A 14,991-nucleotide genomic window follows, 5' to 3' on the forward strand; every position below is an offset into this window, starting at 1 on the left:
AAGAATACTTAATATGTTTGATGGGCTCTTGCCTTTTAGCATCATGCTGGCACATGCTAATTTTCAAGCCAAAAGTATCCCAGTCTATTAGACAGACTTGGCAATTTCTTTCTTTTTTTTTTTTTTGTGGTACGCGGGCCTCTCACTGTTGTGGCCTCTCCCGTTGCGGAGCACAGGCTCCGGACGTGCAGGTTCAGCGGCCACGGCTCATGGGCCCAGCCGCTCCGCGGCATGTGGGATCTTCCCGGACCGGGGCATGAACCCGTGTCCCCTGCATCGGCAGGCAGACTCTCAACCACCTGCGCCACCAGGGACGCCCAGACTTGGCAACTTCTACAGCTTAAATAGAGTTTAGATCATTATTCAGACCCAACATTTAAAAAATATTGACACCATGAATTTATAAGTACACATTAACAATACCCTCTTTTTATTGAAAACAGTGTGCATTATTTGTAGTGAAAGAAAAATCATGCCTTGATTAATGCAATTTTAATAAACCAAACTCTTATTAAGGCAAATTATACATTTGATTCTTGGTATCTATACTTAATATTCTTTAAAACTAACAAAGATTACATGCATGCATTGAAGGAAGACTATACACTCTTATGTATGTGCTTCTCTCATTGGTTAAGAAATAAACTCTACATTGAAAAATGTATGTATTTGAAGTTTTGACCTAACACAGTGGATTAAGGTTTAGGCAATATTTACTCTGCTGTATTTTGATTCAGAAAGGGCCATATGTGAAGATATGATCCTGACCAACTTTACTATGTTTCTATAATGGTCTTTCAGCAAAAATATTTATATTAAATACAGTGAGGTATAAAATAGTTACAAAATAAGCTGCAACTTTATAGCTACCCATTGGTAAAAGTCTGTAGTTAATACATTTGGATAAATAACTCAAGTCAGCAGCAAAGTGGTTAAACATTTGTGATTTGATTTTATCTCAACTTGGAATGTGGTTGGAGTGTCCCACTTCTAACAACTGTTTGCTAAGTTAAGGCTTTAGTGTTTACACAGTGTTGAATGAAGCAGCCTGGTCACCAGATGTGATTGCTTCCCCAGACTGTCGTTTTTTTCTCAGTCAGATCACTGTCCTCATGGTCCCTGTTCCAACCTTCTTCCTCAGGACGTCCACCAGCCTTTCCAACCTAAGTTGGGGGCAGGGGGGCAAGAGGGAAAAAAATGATTATAAAACGTGCAATTATTGTCAGGAATGTTTTGGCTGAAAAAGGACAGTATTTGCCTGTGACCAAGCATTCTTGGTAGTCATGTTAAGAAACAAAGCATTACTGTAAGTGAGAGACACGGGTGCAGAGTGCCAAGTATTTGAGGTTAAAAAAACAGCAAAAACACAAACTTTAATCCAGATCTTCAGATTATGTCAGCATTAGATGCTACATGAAAAATCTAAGATACTAATTTTAATACATTTACCTACTTGCATTACGGTTATGAATGAAATCATTACTATGCAACGACAAGATGGCATATTAAACATAGAGCAGTTTCAAACTGATTTTCACCAAGAGTACATATTTCAATACATAAATACTATCAGCCTTAGATCTGTTACCTAGCTAAATAAGTAACATATTGGTATACTGTACAACTGTTATGCATTAAATTTCTTCTGTTTAAAGCCAGGTATTAGGTGGCTAAGTTGGAAAAACTTGATATCTCAATGGTATGAATATAACTTAAACGTATAAAAATGATTTGATGCTAATAAAACCAGACTTTCTGTACTACATTTTAAAAGTTTCTATTTCTGAGTAATATAAATAGGCTATCAATGACTATATATGCTTCTGAGTCAAAGATAAGTGATTTTTCAGTTGATTAAAAACTCACCAATTATACTGAAAATAGAGTCAAAAATTCAGAAGTCATTCTGTAGGTTCTTAGACTACTCTATGGGAGGGAAATCACATTCATTGAATGAGTGACAGTTTTGCTTGACAAAAGATGATGGAATCAGATCATTAATTGATTTTTTTCCTTATTATTTTCTTTCCCGCAAGCATAAAACCTCAACAAAAAATCTTGCTTGGTGTTACACACACAGAAATCTTTATAAGTGAAAATCACACCCAGCAGTTTTCATATACACAAAGCTCCCTCCTCAAAGACTGGTGAGTGACACAGTCTAGTCTGTTCCAGCTTACCTCATTTATATGGACCCATGCATGAGGGTCCTTTGCAAATAAACACAGCACAGAGCTAGACACTAACGGAATGAGGGTATTCTTAGCGTCATACACACTGGTTTAGATGGACTAATTGGATGCATGCAACACTGAAAACAGCTCAAGTTTATTGGATGATTCTGCATATATCAAGACTTCTGTTAATAGAAAACAGGAATATGAAACAATTCAGTGCATAAAAGTATCTTTGCTTTGAGAAATATAGTAATGATCTTAGAGTAAAAATGCAAATCTTGCTTAAATTTATTACTACAAATTTCTCAAACGTAAATTTTACACAAGTAATATACAACCATTAAACCACGTTTAAGCTAGTGATGCAAATACTTGAACTAGAAGATTTACTGGACAATTCACTGTATTCACAGATAAGTCTGTATTAGTTGGACTTTCCCTAGTGATAAAAACTAGTGCTATTTTATACACTCTGAATATTATGATTCATAGGATTACATAGATCCTTTAAGACACAGTTTCACTACGTTGAATTGTGGAGGAGGGGGAAGAAAAATGCCACTATGAAATTTTAACTGTACTGTAAAATATGATAATAACTTGAATTAACTGTTAACAAATGACTCCCAGGAGAAACCTTGGTATGCCACTAATAGAATTGCTCAGGATGTACTGTAAAAAGTTAGAAAATATTACTTTCTAGATGGTTAAATATATCCCTCCCCTACAATATCATTTGCATTACTATTAAAAAAACTTCCTCGTAATGTAAAAGTAAGCTCTACTCTGCACAGTTATTATCACTATGAATTCTGAATCAACGGAATGCCGAATTACTGAGATGAACCTGTTTTGTGCTTCTTTTGCCTTCTCCTTTACAGATGGACTCATTTTACTTTAGTTTCTTTTTCACACAGTAGGATATCTTTCCATTTAGAACTCTTAATACATCTTGCTAAGGTAAGAGGTTAGAAGGAAATACTTAAATATCACATTTTGCAATGTATTTACTATATTTCAACAATTACTAGAACCACCACATTCTCAGTTTATTCAGGTGGAATGATTTATGAAAATTTGATCTCAGAAATGAGAAAAATGTCAATTACTTAGTTTTGTAAAAGCTTACTGACTTTGGAAACACAATGAAGCACCTATTCTTTCCTGTAAGGAATGGACTACATCTGCCAAACATGGACTGTGCTGACAGGAAGGTAGGTGTGCCTGTCTGTTGAACCATCTTGCAGGATCTGCCTACAGGCTATTCTTTACTGTCCAAATCAATAATATCCTTCAAAAAATTACATACTTTAATAAAATAGGGCCCAATTGCTTTACATGTTGCTCAGCAATAGCTTCCCACAAACTTCATGAATAGGAAAAGGGTTAGATCTAAGATTAGAATTTCTCTATTTTAAATGATGAACTGAAGCACGGACAAGGAAACCCTCATACAACGTCGTAAGATAAGACAGTAAGAAATACGGCCTGGTTTCCCTGTTCTTATTGCAAAGCTACTTCCACTAGAGTTTTGGCTACTAGAAAGCTACAGATTTCAGATTATAGGTTAATGTATTATTTGTCTTAATAGCTTCATTAAACTGTTTCCTCAAGTTACTACTTAAGTCAAATTGGGTATTTTTTTTAACACCTCTATTACAGTATAATTGCTTTAAAATAGTGTGTTACTTTCTGCTTTAGAACAAAGTGAATGAGCTATACATAAACATATATCCCCATATCTCCTCCCTGTTACATCTCCCTCCCACCCTCCCTTTCCCGCCCCTCTAGGTGGTCACAAAGCACTGAACTGATCTCCCTGTGCTATGTGGCTGCTACCACTAGCCATCTATTTTACATTTGGTAGTGTATATTTGTCCATGCCACTCTCTCACTTTGTCCCAGCTTACCCTTCCCCCTCCCCGTGTCCTCAAGTCCACTCTCTACGTCTGTCTTTATTCCTGTCCGGCCCCTAGGTTCTTCAGGACCATTTTTTTCCTTTAGATTCCATATATATGTGTTAGCATACGGTATTTGTTTTTCTCTTTCTAACTTACTTCACTCTGTATGACAGACTCTAGGTCCATCCACCTCACTACAAATAACTCAATTTCATTTCTTTCTATGGCTGAGTAATATTCCATTGTATATATGCGCCACATCTTCTTTATCCATTCATCTGTCGATGGACACTTAGGTTGCTTCTATGTCTTGGCTACTGTAAATAGAGCTGCAATGAACATTGTGGTACATGACTCTTTTTGAATTATGGTTTTCTCAGGGTATATGCCCAGTAATGGGATTGCTGGGTCGTATGGTAGTTCTATTTTTAGTTTTTTAAGGAACCTCCACACTGTTCTCCGTAGTGGCTGTATCAATTTACATTCCCACCAATAGTGCAAGAGGGTTCCCTTTTCTCCACATCCTCCCCAGCATTTATTGCTTGTAGATTTTTTGATGATGGCCATTCTGACTGGTGTGAGGTGATACCTCATTGTAGTTTTGATTTGCATTTCTTTAATGATTAGTGATGTTGAGCATCCTTTCATGAGTTTGTTGGCAATCTGTATTTCTTCTTTGGAGAAATGCCTGTTTAGGTCTTCTGCACATTTTTGGATTGGGTTTGTTTTTTGGATATTGAGCTGCATGAGCTGCTTGTAAAATTTGGAGATTAATTCTTTGTCAGTTGCTTCATTTGCAAATATTTTCTCCCATTCTGAGGGTTGTCTTTTTGTCTTGTTTATGTTTTCCTTTGCTGTGCAAAAGCTTTTAAGTTTTATTAGGTCCCATTTGTTTATTTTTGTTTTTATTTCTATTTCTCTAGGAGGTGGGTCAAAAAGGATCTTACTATGATTTATGTCATAGAGTGTTCTGCCTATGTTTTCCTCCAAGAGTTTTATAGTGTCTGGCCTTGCATTTAGGTCTTTAATCCATTTTGAGTTTATTTTTGTGTATGATGTTAGGGAGTGTTCTAATTTTATTCTGTTACATGTAGATGTCCAGTTTTCCCAGCACACTTATTGAAGAGGCTGTCTTTTCTCCACTGTATATTCTTGCCTCTTTTATCAAAGATAAGGTGACCATATGTATGTGGGTTTCTCTCTGGGCTTTCTATCCTGTTCCATTGATCTATATTTCTGTTTTTGTGCCAGTGCCATACTGTCTTGATTACTGTAGCTTTGTAGTATAGTCTGAAGTCTGGGAGCCTGATTGCTCCAGCTCCATTTTTCTTTCTCAAGATTGCTTTGGCTATTCGGGGTCTTTTGTGTTTCCATAGAAATTGTGAAATATTTTTGTTCTAGTTCTGTGAAAAATGCCATTGGTAGTTTGACAGGGATTGCATTGAATCTGTAGATTGCTTTGGGTACTATAGTCATTTTCACAATGTTGATTCTTCCAATCCAAGAACATGGTATATCTGTCCATCTGTTTGTATCATCTTTAATTCCTTTCATCAGGTTATAGTTTTCTGCATACAGGTCTTTTGTCTCCTTAGGTAAGTTTATTCCTAGGTATTTTATTCTTTTTGTTGCAGTGGTAAATGGGAGTGTTTCCTTCATTTCTATTTCAGATTTTTCATCATTAGTGTATAGGAATGCAAGAGATTTTTGTGTGTTAATTTTGTATCCTGCTACTTTACCAAATTCATTAATTAGCTCTAGTAGTTTTCTGGTAGCATCTTTAGGATTCTCCATGAAGAGTATCATGTCAGCTGCAAAGTGACAGTTTTACTTCTTCTTTTCTGATTTGGATTCCTTTTATTTGTTTTTCTTCTCTGATTGCTGTGGCTAAAACTTCCAAAACTATGTTGAATAATAGTGGTGAGAGTGGACCACCCTGTCTTGTTCCTGATCTTAGAGGAAATGGTTTGTTTTTCAACATTGAGAACGATGTTGGCTGTGGGTTTGTCATATATGGCCTTTATTATGTTGAGGTAAGTTCCCTGTATGCTTACTTTCTGGAGGGCTTTTGTCATAAATGGGTGTTGAATTTTGTCGAAAGTTTTTTCTGCATCTATTGAGAAGATCATATGGTTTTTCTCCTTCAATTTGTTAAGATGGTTTATCACATTGATTGATTTGTATATGCTGAAGAATCCTTGCATTCCTGGGATAAACCCCACTTGATCATGGTGCATGATCCTTTTAATGTGCTGCTGGATTCTGTTTGGTAGTATTTTGTTGAGGATTTTTGCATCTAGGTTCATCATTGATACTGGCCTGAAGTTTTCTTTCTTTGTGACATCTTTGTCTGGTTTTGGTATCAAGGTGATGGTGGCCTCGTAGAATGAATTTGGGAGTGTTCCACCCTCGGCTATATTTTGGAAGAGTTTGAGAAGGACAGGTGTTAGCTCTTCTCTAAATGTTTGATAGAATTCGCCTGTGAAGCCATCTGGTCCTGGGCTTTTGTGTGCTGGAATATTTTTAATCACAGTCTCAATTTCAGTTCTTGTGATTGGTCTGTTAAAATTTTCTGTTTCTTCCTGGTTCAGCCTCGGAAGGTTGTGTTTTTCTAAGAATTTATCCATTTCTTCCAGGTTGTCCATTTTATAGGCATATAGCTGCTTGTAGTAATCTATCATGATCCTTTGTATTTCTGCAGTATCACTTGTTACTTCTCCATTTTCATTTCTACTTCTATTGATTTGAGTCTTCTCCCTTTTTTTTCTTGTTGAGTCTGGCTAATGGTTTAACAATTTTGTTTATCTTCTCAAAGAACCAGTTTTAGTTTTATTGATCTTTGCTATTGTTTCCTTCATTTCTTTTCATTTATTTCTGATATGATCTTTATGATTTCTTTCCTTCTGCTAACTTTGGGGTTTTTTGTTCTTCTTTCTCTAATTGCTTTAGGTGTAAAGTTAGGTTGTTTATTTGAGATGTTTCTTGTTTCTTGAGGTAGGATTGTGTTGCTATAAACTTCCCTCTTAGAACTGCTTTTGCTGCATCCCATAGGTTTTGGGTCATCATGTTGTCATTGTTTCTAGGTATTTTTAAATTTCTTCTTGGATTTCTTCAGTGATCTCATGGTTACTTAGTAGTGTATTGTGTGGCCTCCACGTGTTTGTATTTTTTATAGATTTTTTCCTGTAATTGAGATCTAGTCTCATAGCATTGTGGTTGGAAAAGATACTTGATATGATTTCAATTTTCTTAAATTTACCAATGCTTGATTTGTGACCCAAGATATGATCTATCCTGGAGAATGTTCCATGAGCACTTGAGAAGAAAGTGTATTCTGCTGTTTTTGGATGGAATGTCCTATAAATATCAATTAAGTCCATCTTGTTTAATGTATCATTTAAAGTTTGCATTTCTTATTTATTTTCACTTCGGATGATCAGTCCATTGGTGAAAGTGGGGTGTTAAAGTCCCCTACTATGATTGTGCTACTGTCGATTTTTCTTTTATGGGTGTTACCATTTGCCTTATGTATTGAGGTGCTCCTATGTTGGGTGCATAAATATTTACAATTGTTATATCTTCTTCTTGGACTGATCCCTTGATCAATATGTAGTATCCTTCTTTGTCTCTTGTAATAGTCTTTATTTTAAAGTCTATTTTGTCTGATATGGGAATTGCTACTCCAGCTTTCTTTTGATTTCCATTTGCATGGAATATCATTTTTCTTCCCCTCACTTTCAGTCTGTATGTGTCCCTAGGTCTGAAGTGGGTCTCTTGTAGACAGCATGTATATGAGTCTTGTTTTTGTATCCATTCAGCCAGCCTATGTCTTTTGTTTGGAGCATTTAATCCATTTACATTTAAGGCAGTTATCGATATGTATGTTCCTATGCCCATTTTCTTAATTGTTTTCGGTTTGTTATTGTTGGTCTTTTCCTTCTCTTGTGTTTCCTGCCTAGAGAAGTTCCTTTAGCATTTGTTGTAAAGCTGGTTTGGTGGTGCTGAATTCTCTTAGCTTTTGCTTGTCTGTAAAGGTTTTGATTTCTCTGTCCAATGTGAATGAGAGCCTTGCTGGGTAGAAAAATCTTGGTTGTACGTTTTTCCCTTTCATCACTTTAAATATGTCCTTCCACTCCCTTCTGGCTTGCAGAGTTTCTTCTGAAAGATCAACTGTTAACCTTATGGGGATTCCCTTATATGTTATTTGTTGATTTTCCCTTGTTGCTTTTAATATTTTTTCTTTGCATTTAATTTTTGATAGCTTAATATGTGTCTTGGCATGTTTCTGCTTGGATTTATCCTGTATGGGACTGTCTGCACTTCCTGGACTTAACTATTTCCTTTCCCATATTAGAGAAGTTTTCAACTATAATCTCTTCAAATATTTTCTCAGTCCTTTTCGTTTTCTTTTCTTCTTTGGGACCCCTATATTTCAAATGTTGGTGCGTTTAATGTTGTCTCAGAGGTCTCTCAGACTGTCCTCAATTCTTTTCATTCTTTTTTTCTGTATTCTGCTCTGTGGTAGTTATATCCAATATTTTATCTTCCAGGTCACTTATCTGTTCCTCTGCCTCAGTTATTCTTCTATTGATTCCTTCTAGAGAATATTTAATTTCATTTATTGTGTTGTTCATCATTGTTTATTTGCTCTTTAGTTCTTCTAGGTCCTTGTTAAACATTTCTTGTATTTTCTCCATTTTATTTCCAAGGTTTTGGATCATCTTTACTATCATTACTCTGAATTCTTTTTCAGATAGATTGCCTATTTCCTCTTCATTTGTTTGGTCTGGTGGGTTTTTACCTTGCTCCTTTATCTGCTGTGTGTTTCTCTGTCTTCTCATTTTGCTTAGCTTACTGTGTTTGGGGTCTCCTTTTCGCAGGCTGCAGGTTCATAGTTCCCTGTGTTTTTGGTGTCTGCCCCCTGTGGCTAAGGTTGGTTCAGTGGGTTGTGTAGGCTTCCTGGTGAAGGGGACTCATGGCTGTGTTTTGGTGGATGAGGCTGGATCTTGTCTTTCTGGTGGGCAGGACCATGTCTGGTGGTGTGTTTTGGGGTGTCTGTGAGCTTATTATGATTTTAGGCAGCCTCTCTGCTAATGGGTGGGGTTGTGTTCCTGTCTTGCTAGTTGTTTGGTCTAGGGTGTCCAGCACTGTAGCTTGCTGGTAGCTGAGTGGAGCTGGGTCTTATTGTTGAGATGGAGATCTCTGGGAGAGGTTTTTCTGTTTGATATTATGTGGAGCCGGGAGGTCTCTGGTCGACCAATGTCCTCAACTTGGCTCTCCCATATCAGAGGCACCGGCCTGACACCCAGCCTGAGCATCAAGACCCTGTCAGCCACACAGCTTAGAAGAAAGGGGAGAAAAAAAGAATGAAGGAAAAAAAACAAGTAAAATAAAACAGTTATTAAAATAAAAAAATTATTATTAATTAAAAAAAAGAAAAGCAATAAAAAAAAGAAAGAAAGAAGAGAGCAACTAAACCAAGAAACAAATCCACCAATGATAACAAGTGCCAAAAAAGTATAGCAAAAAAACCTCACAAAAAATCTGAAAACGTACAGACAGAACCCTAGGACAAATGGTAAAAGAAAAACTATATAGAGAAAATCACACAAAGTCCACCACGTCAATTTTGGGATGATTCGTTGTCTATTCAGGTATTCCAGAGATGCAAGGTACATCAAGTTGATTGTGGAGATTTAATCCGCTGCTACTGAGGCTGCTGGGAGAAATTTCCCCTTCTCTGTTCACACAGCTCCTGGGGTTCAGCTTTGGATTTGGCCCCGTCTCTGCGTGTAGGTCGCCTGAGGGCATCTGTTCTTCGCTCAGACAGGACGGGGTTAAAGGAACAGCTGATTTGGGGGCTCTGGCTCACTCAGGCTGGGGGGAGGGAGGGGTACAGAATGTGGGGCAAGCCTGCGGCGGCAGAGGCCGGCGTGACATTGCACCAGCCGCAGGTGCACCGTTTGTTCTTCCGGGGAAGTTGTCCCTGGATCACGGGACCCTGGCAGTGGTGGGCTGCAGTCTCCCAGGAGGGGAGGTGTGGATAGAGACCTGTGCTTGCACACAGGCTTCTTGGTGGCCGCAGCAGCTGCCTTAGTGTCTCATGCCCGTCTCTGGGGTTCGTGCTGATAGCTGCGGCTCCTGCCTGTCTCTCAAGCTTGTTTAGGCAGTGCTCTGAATCCACTCTCCTTGCGCACCCTGAAACAATTGTCTCTTGCCTCTTAGGCAGTTCCAGACTTTTTCCCGGACTCCCTCTTGGCTAGCTGTGGCATAGTAGCCCCCTTCAGGCTGCGTTCATGAAGCCAACCCAAATTGGGTAAGTATTTACTGGTGTATTTCATCTGCTAGTTTAGTAACACATTATAAGAAAGTAAATTGATGACATTGTACATAAGTAGGAAATAATAGTTACAATCTATTATTTTCTATAACATAAAATTTTTTGTAAACTTAAAAAATACATCTGCAGCTACACTTCAGAGAGAAATCCTAGTTCTTGCAGTTAACATCACTTTTATACTTTCTTTGTGACTATGTAAGATGTATGTACTACAATGAAATACATAGTTTTCCATCAAGTAGATGAACCATAAGTTATTTACCAATTTTTTGAATTGGTTTACTTTCATTTTTCAATCTTAATGAATATTGTGATACATTTTAAAAGGCAAGTAATACATAATGAATACTGACTATGTGCCAGGAACTATAAGAAGTAATTTATGCACATATTTAATTTTCATTACAACTCCATGGAGTAGATGTCATCATCAGATGACAAACCAAAGCATATAGAAGGTAATTTGATCAGAGCCATACTGCTATTAAATTTTGGAGTTGGAATACATTGCAAGGTGTAATTACCACAACCCTCATCTCTCTGATGTGCTACATTGCTTCCAAAAGTACTGTGACTTTTGAGGTTTATTTTTGATTTTTTTATGGGGTTGGACTACTCTTACTGACTAGATAATATTTTTTGCAAAGTGAGAGAAAGAAGTGAAAACAGGACAAATTCCTTATCCTCAACTGAAAAATCTCTCTATAGCTTCCATTTTTGAGAGCAATTTTTTAATCTGTCAATGGAGAGGAGAATTCTTGTTGGCTGGACAATTTCCTCCACAGAAAAAAACATTCCATTCCTACTATTTAGGCAACGAGATTGCCTGATCAAACATATTTGGCTTCTGAATTTCGTTTTTCTAGGAGAAAGAACCAGGGAAATCCAAGAGACATGGATAAAAATCATCCTTCCAGTAGAGGAGACAGAAAAGCCACTAGAAATGCTGCCCTTTGCATTGGCCATTAGTATCAAAGATCTTGCCCTCTTTTAATCATGGCAGCAGGATGCAAAAAAGATTTAAATGTAGTTTCTTCTTTTACTATTATGGCTGTTCTTCCTCTGCTGGTCTCTTAGATGTTGTTTTATCACCTTTTCATAACACTTTTCATACTTTCCTCAAAAGTTGTTATTTGTTCCCTTGATTCCACTTAAATGCTTATGGCTCCCCAACACAGACCATTAACCTAAAACTCTCCTCTGAGTTTCAGACTCAAATATCCAACTGCCTTCAAGATATCTCTTGTTATTCCACAGGATATGATAACGAGCATATCTAAAACAAAGCTTATTTTACCTTCCATGCATATTTCAGTATTTCTTATTTTGATTAATGTTGCCATTCATTAACTACCCAACATTTAAGTTGAAAAAATTTAGAAAACCTTGGTCCATTGATTTTTTTTCTCTTACTGCAGCTTGGACCTGTGAAAACTTTTTGATGAAACCACTAATGTAGACAGTGGGAAGCAATAAAAGGGTTTTAACTCATCTAGTAACATCATTTACCTTTTAGAAGGAGCACACTGGCAAGAATGTAGAGATGGGATGGAGGCAAGTTGGCCTATAGGTATGGAATCCAGATAGCTTCTAGTGAGCACAAAAATGTGAATGTACTTAAGGTCACAACATTGCATACTTTAAAAAGTTTATGATATAGATTTAAGTTCAATCAATAAGGATTTGTTCAGTAATTCTTATAAATGAGGTACTGTTCTAGGCATTGATTATCAAAGACTAGAACATGATTCTTGGTCATAAGGAGCAGTACGGTGGGGAAGCAGATCTTTATATGGTAACTGCAATAAGTTACTGGTAAATGCTGTACTAAAAGGATAAGCATGGGTACTATACAGAACCTACCTTGGGCAGGGAAAAAGAACAAGGGCCTGTAAAGGCTTTCTGATGATACCTGAGTTAAGTTTTGAAGGATAAGAAGGAAACAGTCACCTCAAGAAGGGTGGGAACACAGACGGTGCGGGATGGGCATTTCAGATAAAGGAAATAATACATATACAGGCACCGAGGTATGAAAAGCATGATGTGTGTCAAGTCCTACCAGTTGTATGGTTTCTCAGGATCATGAAGTAGGGGGTGGAGGATGATGGGAAATGAGGCTGGAGAGGTTGGTCATGACTAGGTCTTGCTCTAGGTTGTAACTGAAGGCATAGGAGTAGATGGAAATGCCTAGAGAGGGACATAGGAAAGGAGAAGGGAGGTGAGAAGAGGATAGAACCAAGATGAAAACAAATAAAGAGACTGACAAAAGAATCTGAGAAAATAGGGAAGCAAAAGGTAAATCAAGAGTAGGTGCTGTTGGGCTTCCATGGTGGCACAGTGGTTGGGAGTCCGCCTCCCGATGCAGGGGACACGGGTTCGTGCCCCGGTCTGGGAAGATCCCACATGCCGCGGAGCGGCTGGGCCCGTGAGCCATGGCCGCTGAGCCTGCGCGTCCAGAGCCTGTGTTCCGCAACGGGAGAGGCCACAACAGTGAGAGGCCCGTGTACCACAAAAAAAAAAAAAAAAAAGTAGGTACTGTCACAGAATTCAGAGTAGAGAATTTCAAGAAAGGAGTGATCAACAGGGTTAAATACTTAAAACAAGATCAAGGTGAAAAATGACCATAAGATTTGGCAATTAGGAAATGACAACCTTTTCCGTGCAGCTTTAATGGCACAACAGAAGTGGGATGAAGCCTGAATGGAATGTGAAAAAGTGAAGACTAAGTATCAGCTTGGTTAGAAAGTATAAAAGCTTGGATAGAAAGTAAAGAGGATTATAGTTACAGGAGAATATATGGCTGAGGAAGTTTTTCAAGAAATGGATGGCATGTGAATATGTTTATGGACTATGGAAGAGAAGATTGTAGGAAGAAGCTAAAGTAAAAGGGAAGAAGATGATACCTTTTTTTTTTTTTTTTTTTGCGGTATGCGGGCCCGTCACCGCCACGGCCCCTCCCGTTGCAGAGCACAGACTCCAGACGCGCAGGCTCAGCGGCCATGGCTCACGGGCCCAGCTGCTCCGCGGCACGTGGGATCCTCCTGGACCGGAGCACGAACCTGCGCCCCCCCGGATCGGCAGGCGGACCCCCAACCACCGTGCCACCAGGAAAGCCCAGATGATACCTTTTTAAGCAGGGTCTCAGAGGATGGAATCATACGCAGAATTTGCAGCAATATCATGCAAAATATGACTGGACAACTTTTCCTTGGAGATTAAAGGGAAAGAGGTGGGAGGAATACAGCTGTGGATAACTTTGTAGGTGTGGAGGAATTTAACTGACAGAACTCACCATTGCTAGATTCAATTTTCCCCAAGGAGTTAAGAGGCAGAGTTCTCCGCTGAAAGCGCAGGGTAAAGAAAAAGGCTGGAGGAGAATGGTAAAGGTTTAATGCGACAAGAAAGGGAGGTGATCTGGGACATGTAAAAGGAATGTTAGTGGGATTGATGGGCCATTGACATTGAAGTTTCTTAGCATGAACACAGAAGTTGGGGTAGAGAGGAAGACACTGAATCAGGTGCCTGAAACTCACATTAAAGGAATGGCACTGATCAGGAGATCAGTAGATATCACTGAAGAGGAGAGAGAGAGAGAGAGAGTGATAATAAAGCTGGGTGGTACAAACCTCAAAGAAGGGAGGATTTTTACGTGGATGCAGAAGGTATGAAAGTAGCAAAGGGGAACCAGAAAACTCTCCTTCCTAGTATATAGGGTATGGGGAAAAGACCAGGGTTCAGTGGGCTGCTAGGAAAGAAATGCCCTTGGTAAATTCAAGTTTCAGGTAGAATGTATGTGTGAAATATTCAGTGCATAAGGTGTGGAAAGACGCAAGGTAGTAACAATGGAAAGAAGGTTCCAGAGGCAAAATGGAAAGAGTCGAGATCAGAGGATTATAGAGAAGGAAGAAAAGATGGGGAAGGGGACTTCCCTTGTGGTCCAGTGGTAAAGAATCCGCCTTATAATGCAGGGGACATGGGTTCGATCCCCAGTCAGGGAACTAAGATCCCACATGCGACAGGGCAACTAAGCCCACATGCCACAACTACTGAGCTGTGTGCCTCAATTAGAGTCAGCGTGCCGCAAACTACAGAGCCCATGCACTCTGGAACCTGTGCACCACAACTACAGAGCCCACGCACCATGGAGCCTGCACACCACAACTAGAGAGGAGCCTGCACGCCGCAATGAAAGATCCTGCATGCCTCAACGAAGATCCCGCGTGCCGCAACTAAGACCCGACGCAGCCAAAAAAAAAAAAAAAATCTTTAAAAAAGAAAGAAAGAAAAGATGGGGAAGGAGAAAGCACACAGCTGCAAGAAAGAGGATAAATAATCGATATAGTGTACCCACTCTTCCATGCATAAACTGTAACCAATGAAATAAAAAGTTCCTTTTCAGTTTTAGGCACACTATGTAACTGAAAGATACAGACTAAGATACACAGAGATGCATAAAAAATGTACATATATACACATATTTATAAATATGTAAAGACACGACCACATAAATATGAACATATATGTGCACAAAAGTATGGTTAAGAAATAAAGGAATATCAATAGAAGAAAGAAT

General features: G+C 38.6%; 1 protein-coding gene across 1 annotated transcript in view; it reads right to left on the reverse strand.

The window, feature by feature from the left end:
• Window positions 1-399: 399 nt before the first annotated feature.
• Window positions 400-14,991, reverse strand: part of MIPOL1 (mirror-image polydactyly 1) — a 231,189-nt gene continuing 216,597 nt past the window's right edge. Inside the window, exon 10 of the mRNA XM_065871589.1 lies at window positions 400-1,163. Within this exon, the coding sequence (XP_065727661.1) occupies window positions 1,097-1,163 (67 nt within the window). The 3' untranslated portion in view covers window positions 400-1,096. The remainder of the gene's footprint in view (window positions 1,164-14,991) is intronic.

This window comes from Phocoena phocoena, chromosome 2 (genome assembly GCF_963924675.1).
Source record: "Phocoena phocoena chromosome 2, mPhoPho1.1, whole genome shotgun sequence".
Classification (NCBI taxonomy): domain Eukaryota; kingdom Metazoa; phylum Chordata; class Mammalia; order Artiodactyla; family Phocoenidae; genus Phocoena; species Phocoena phocoena.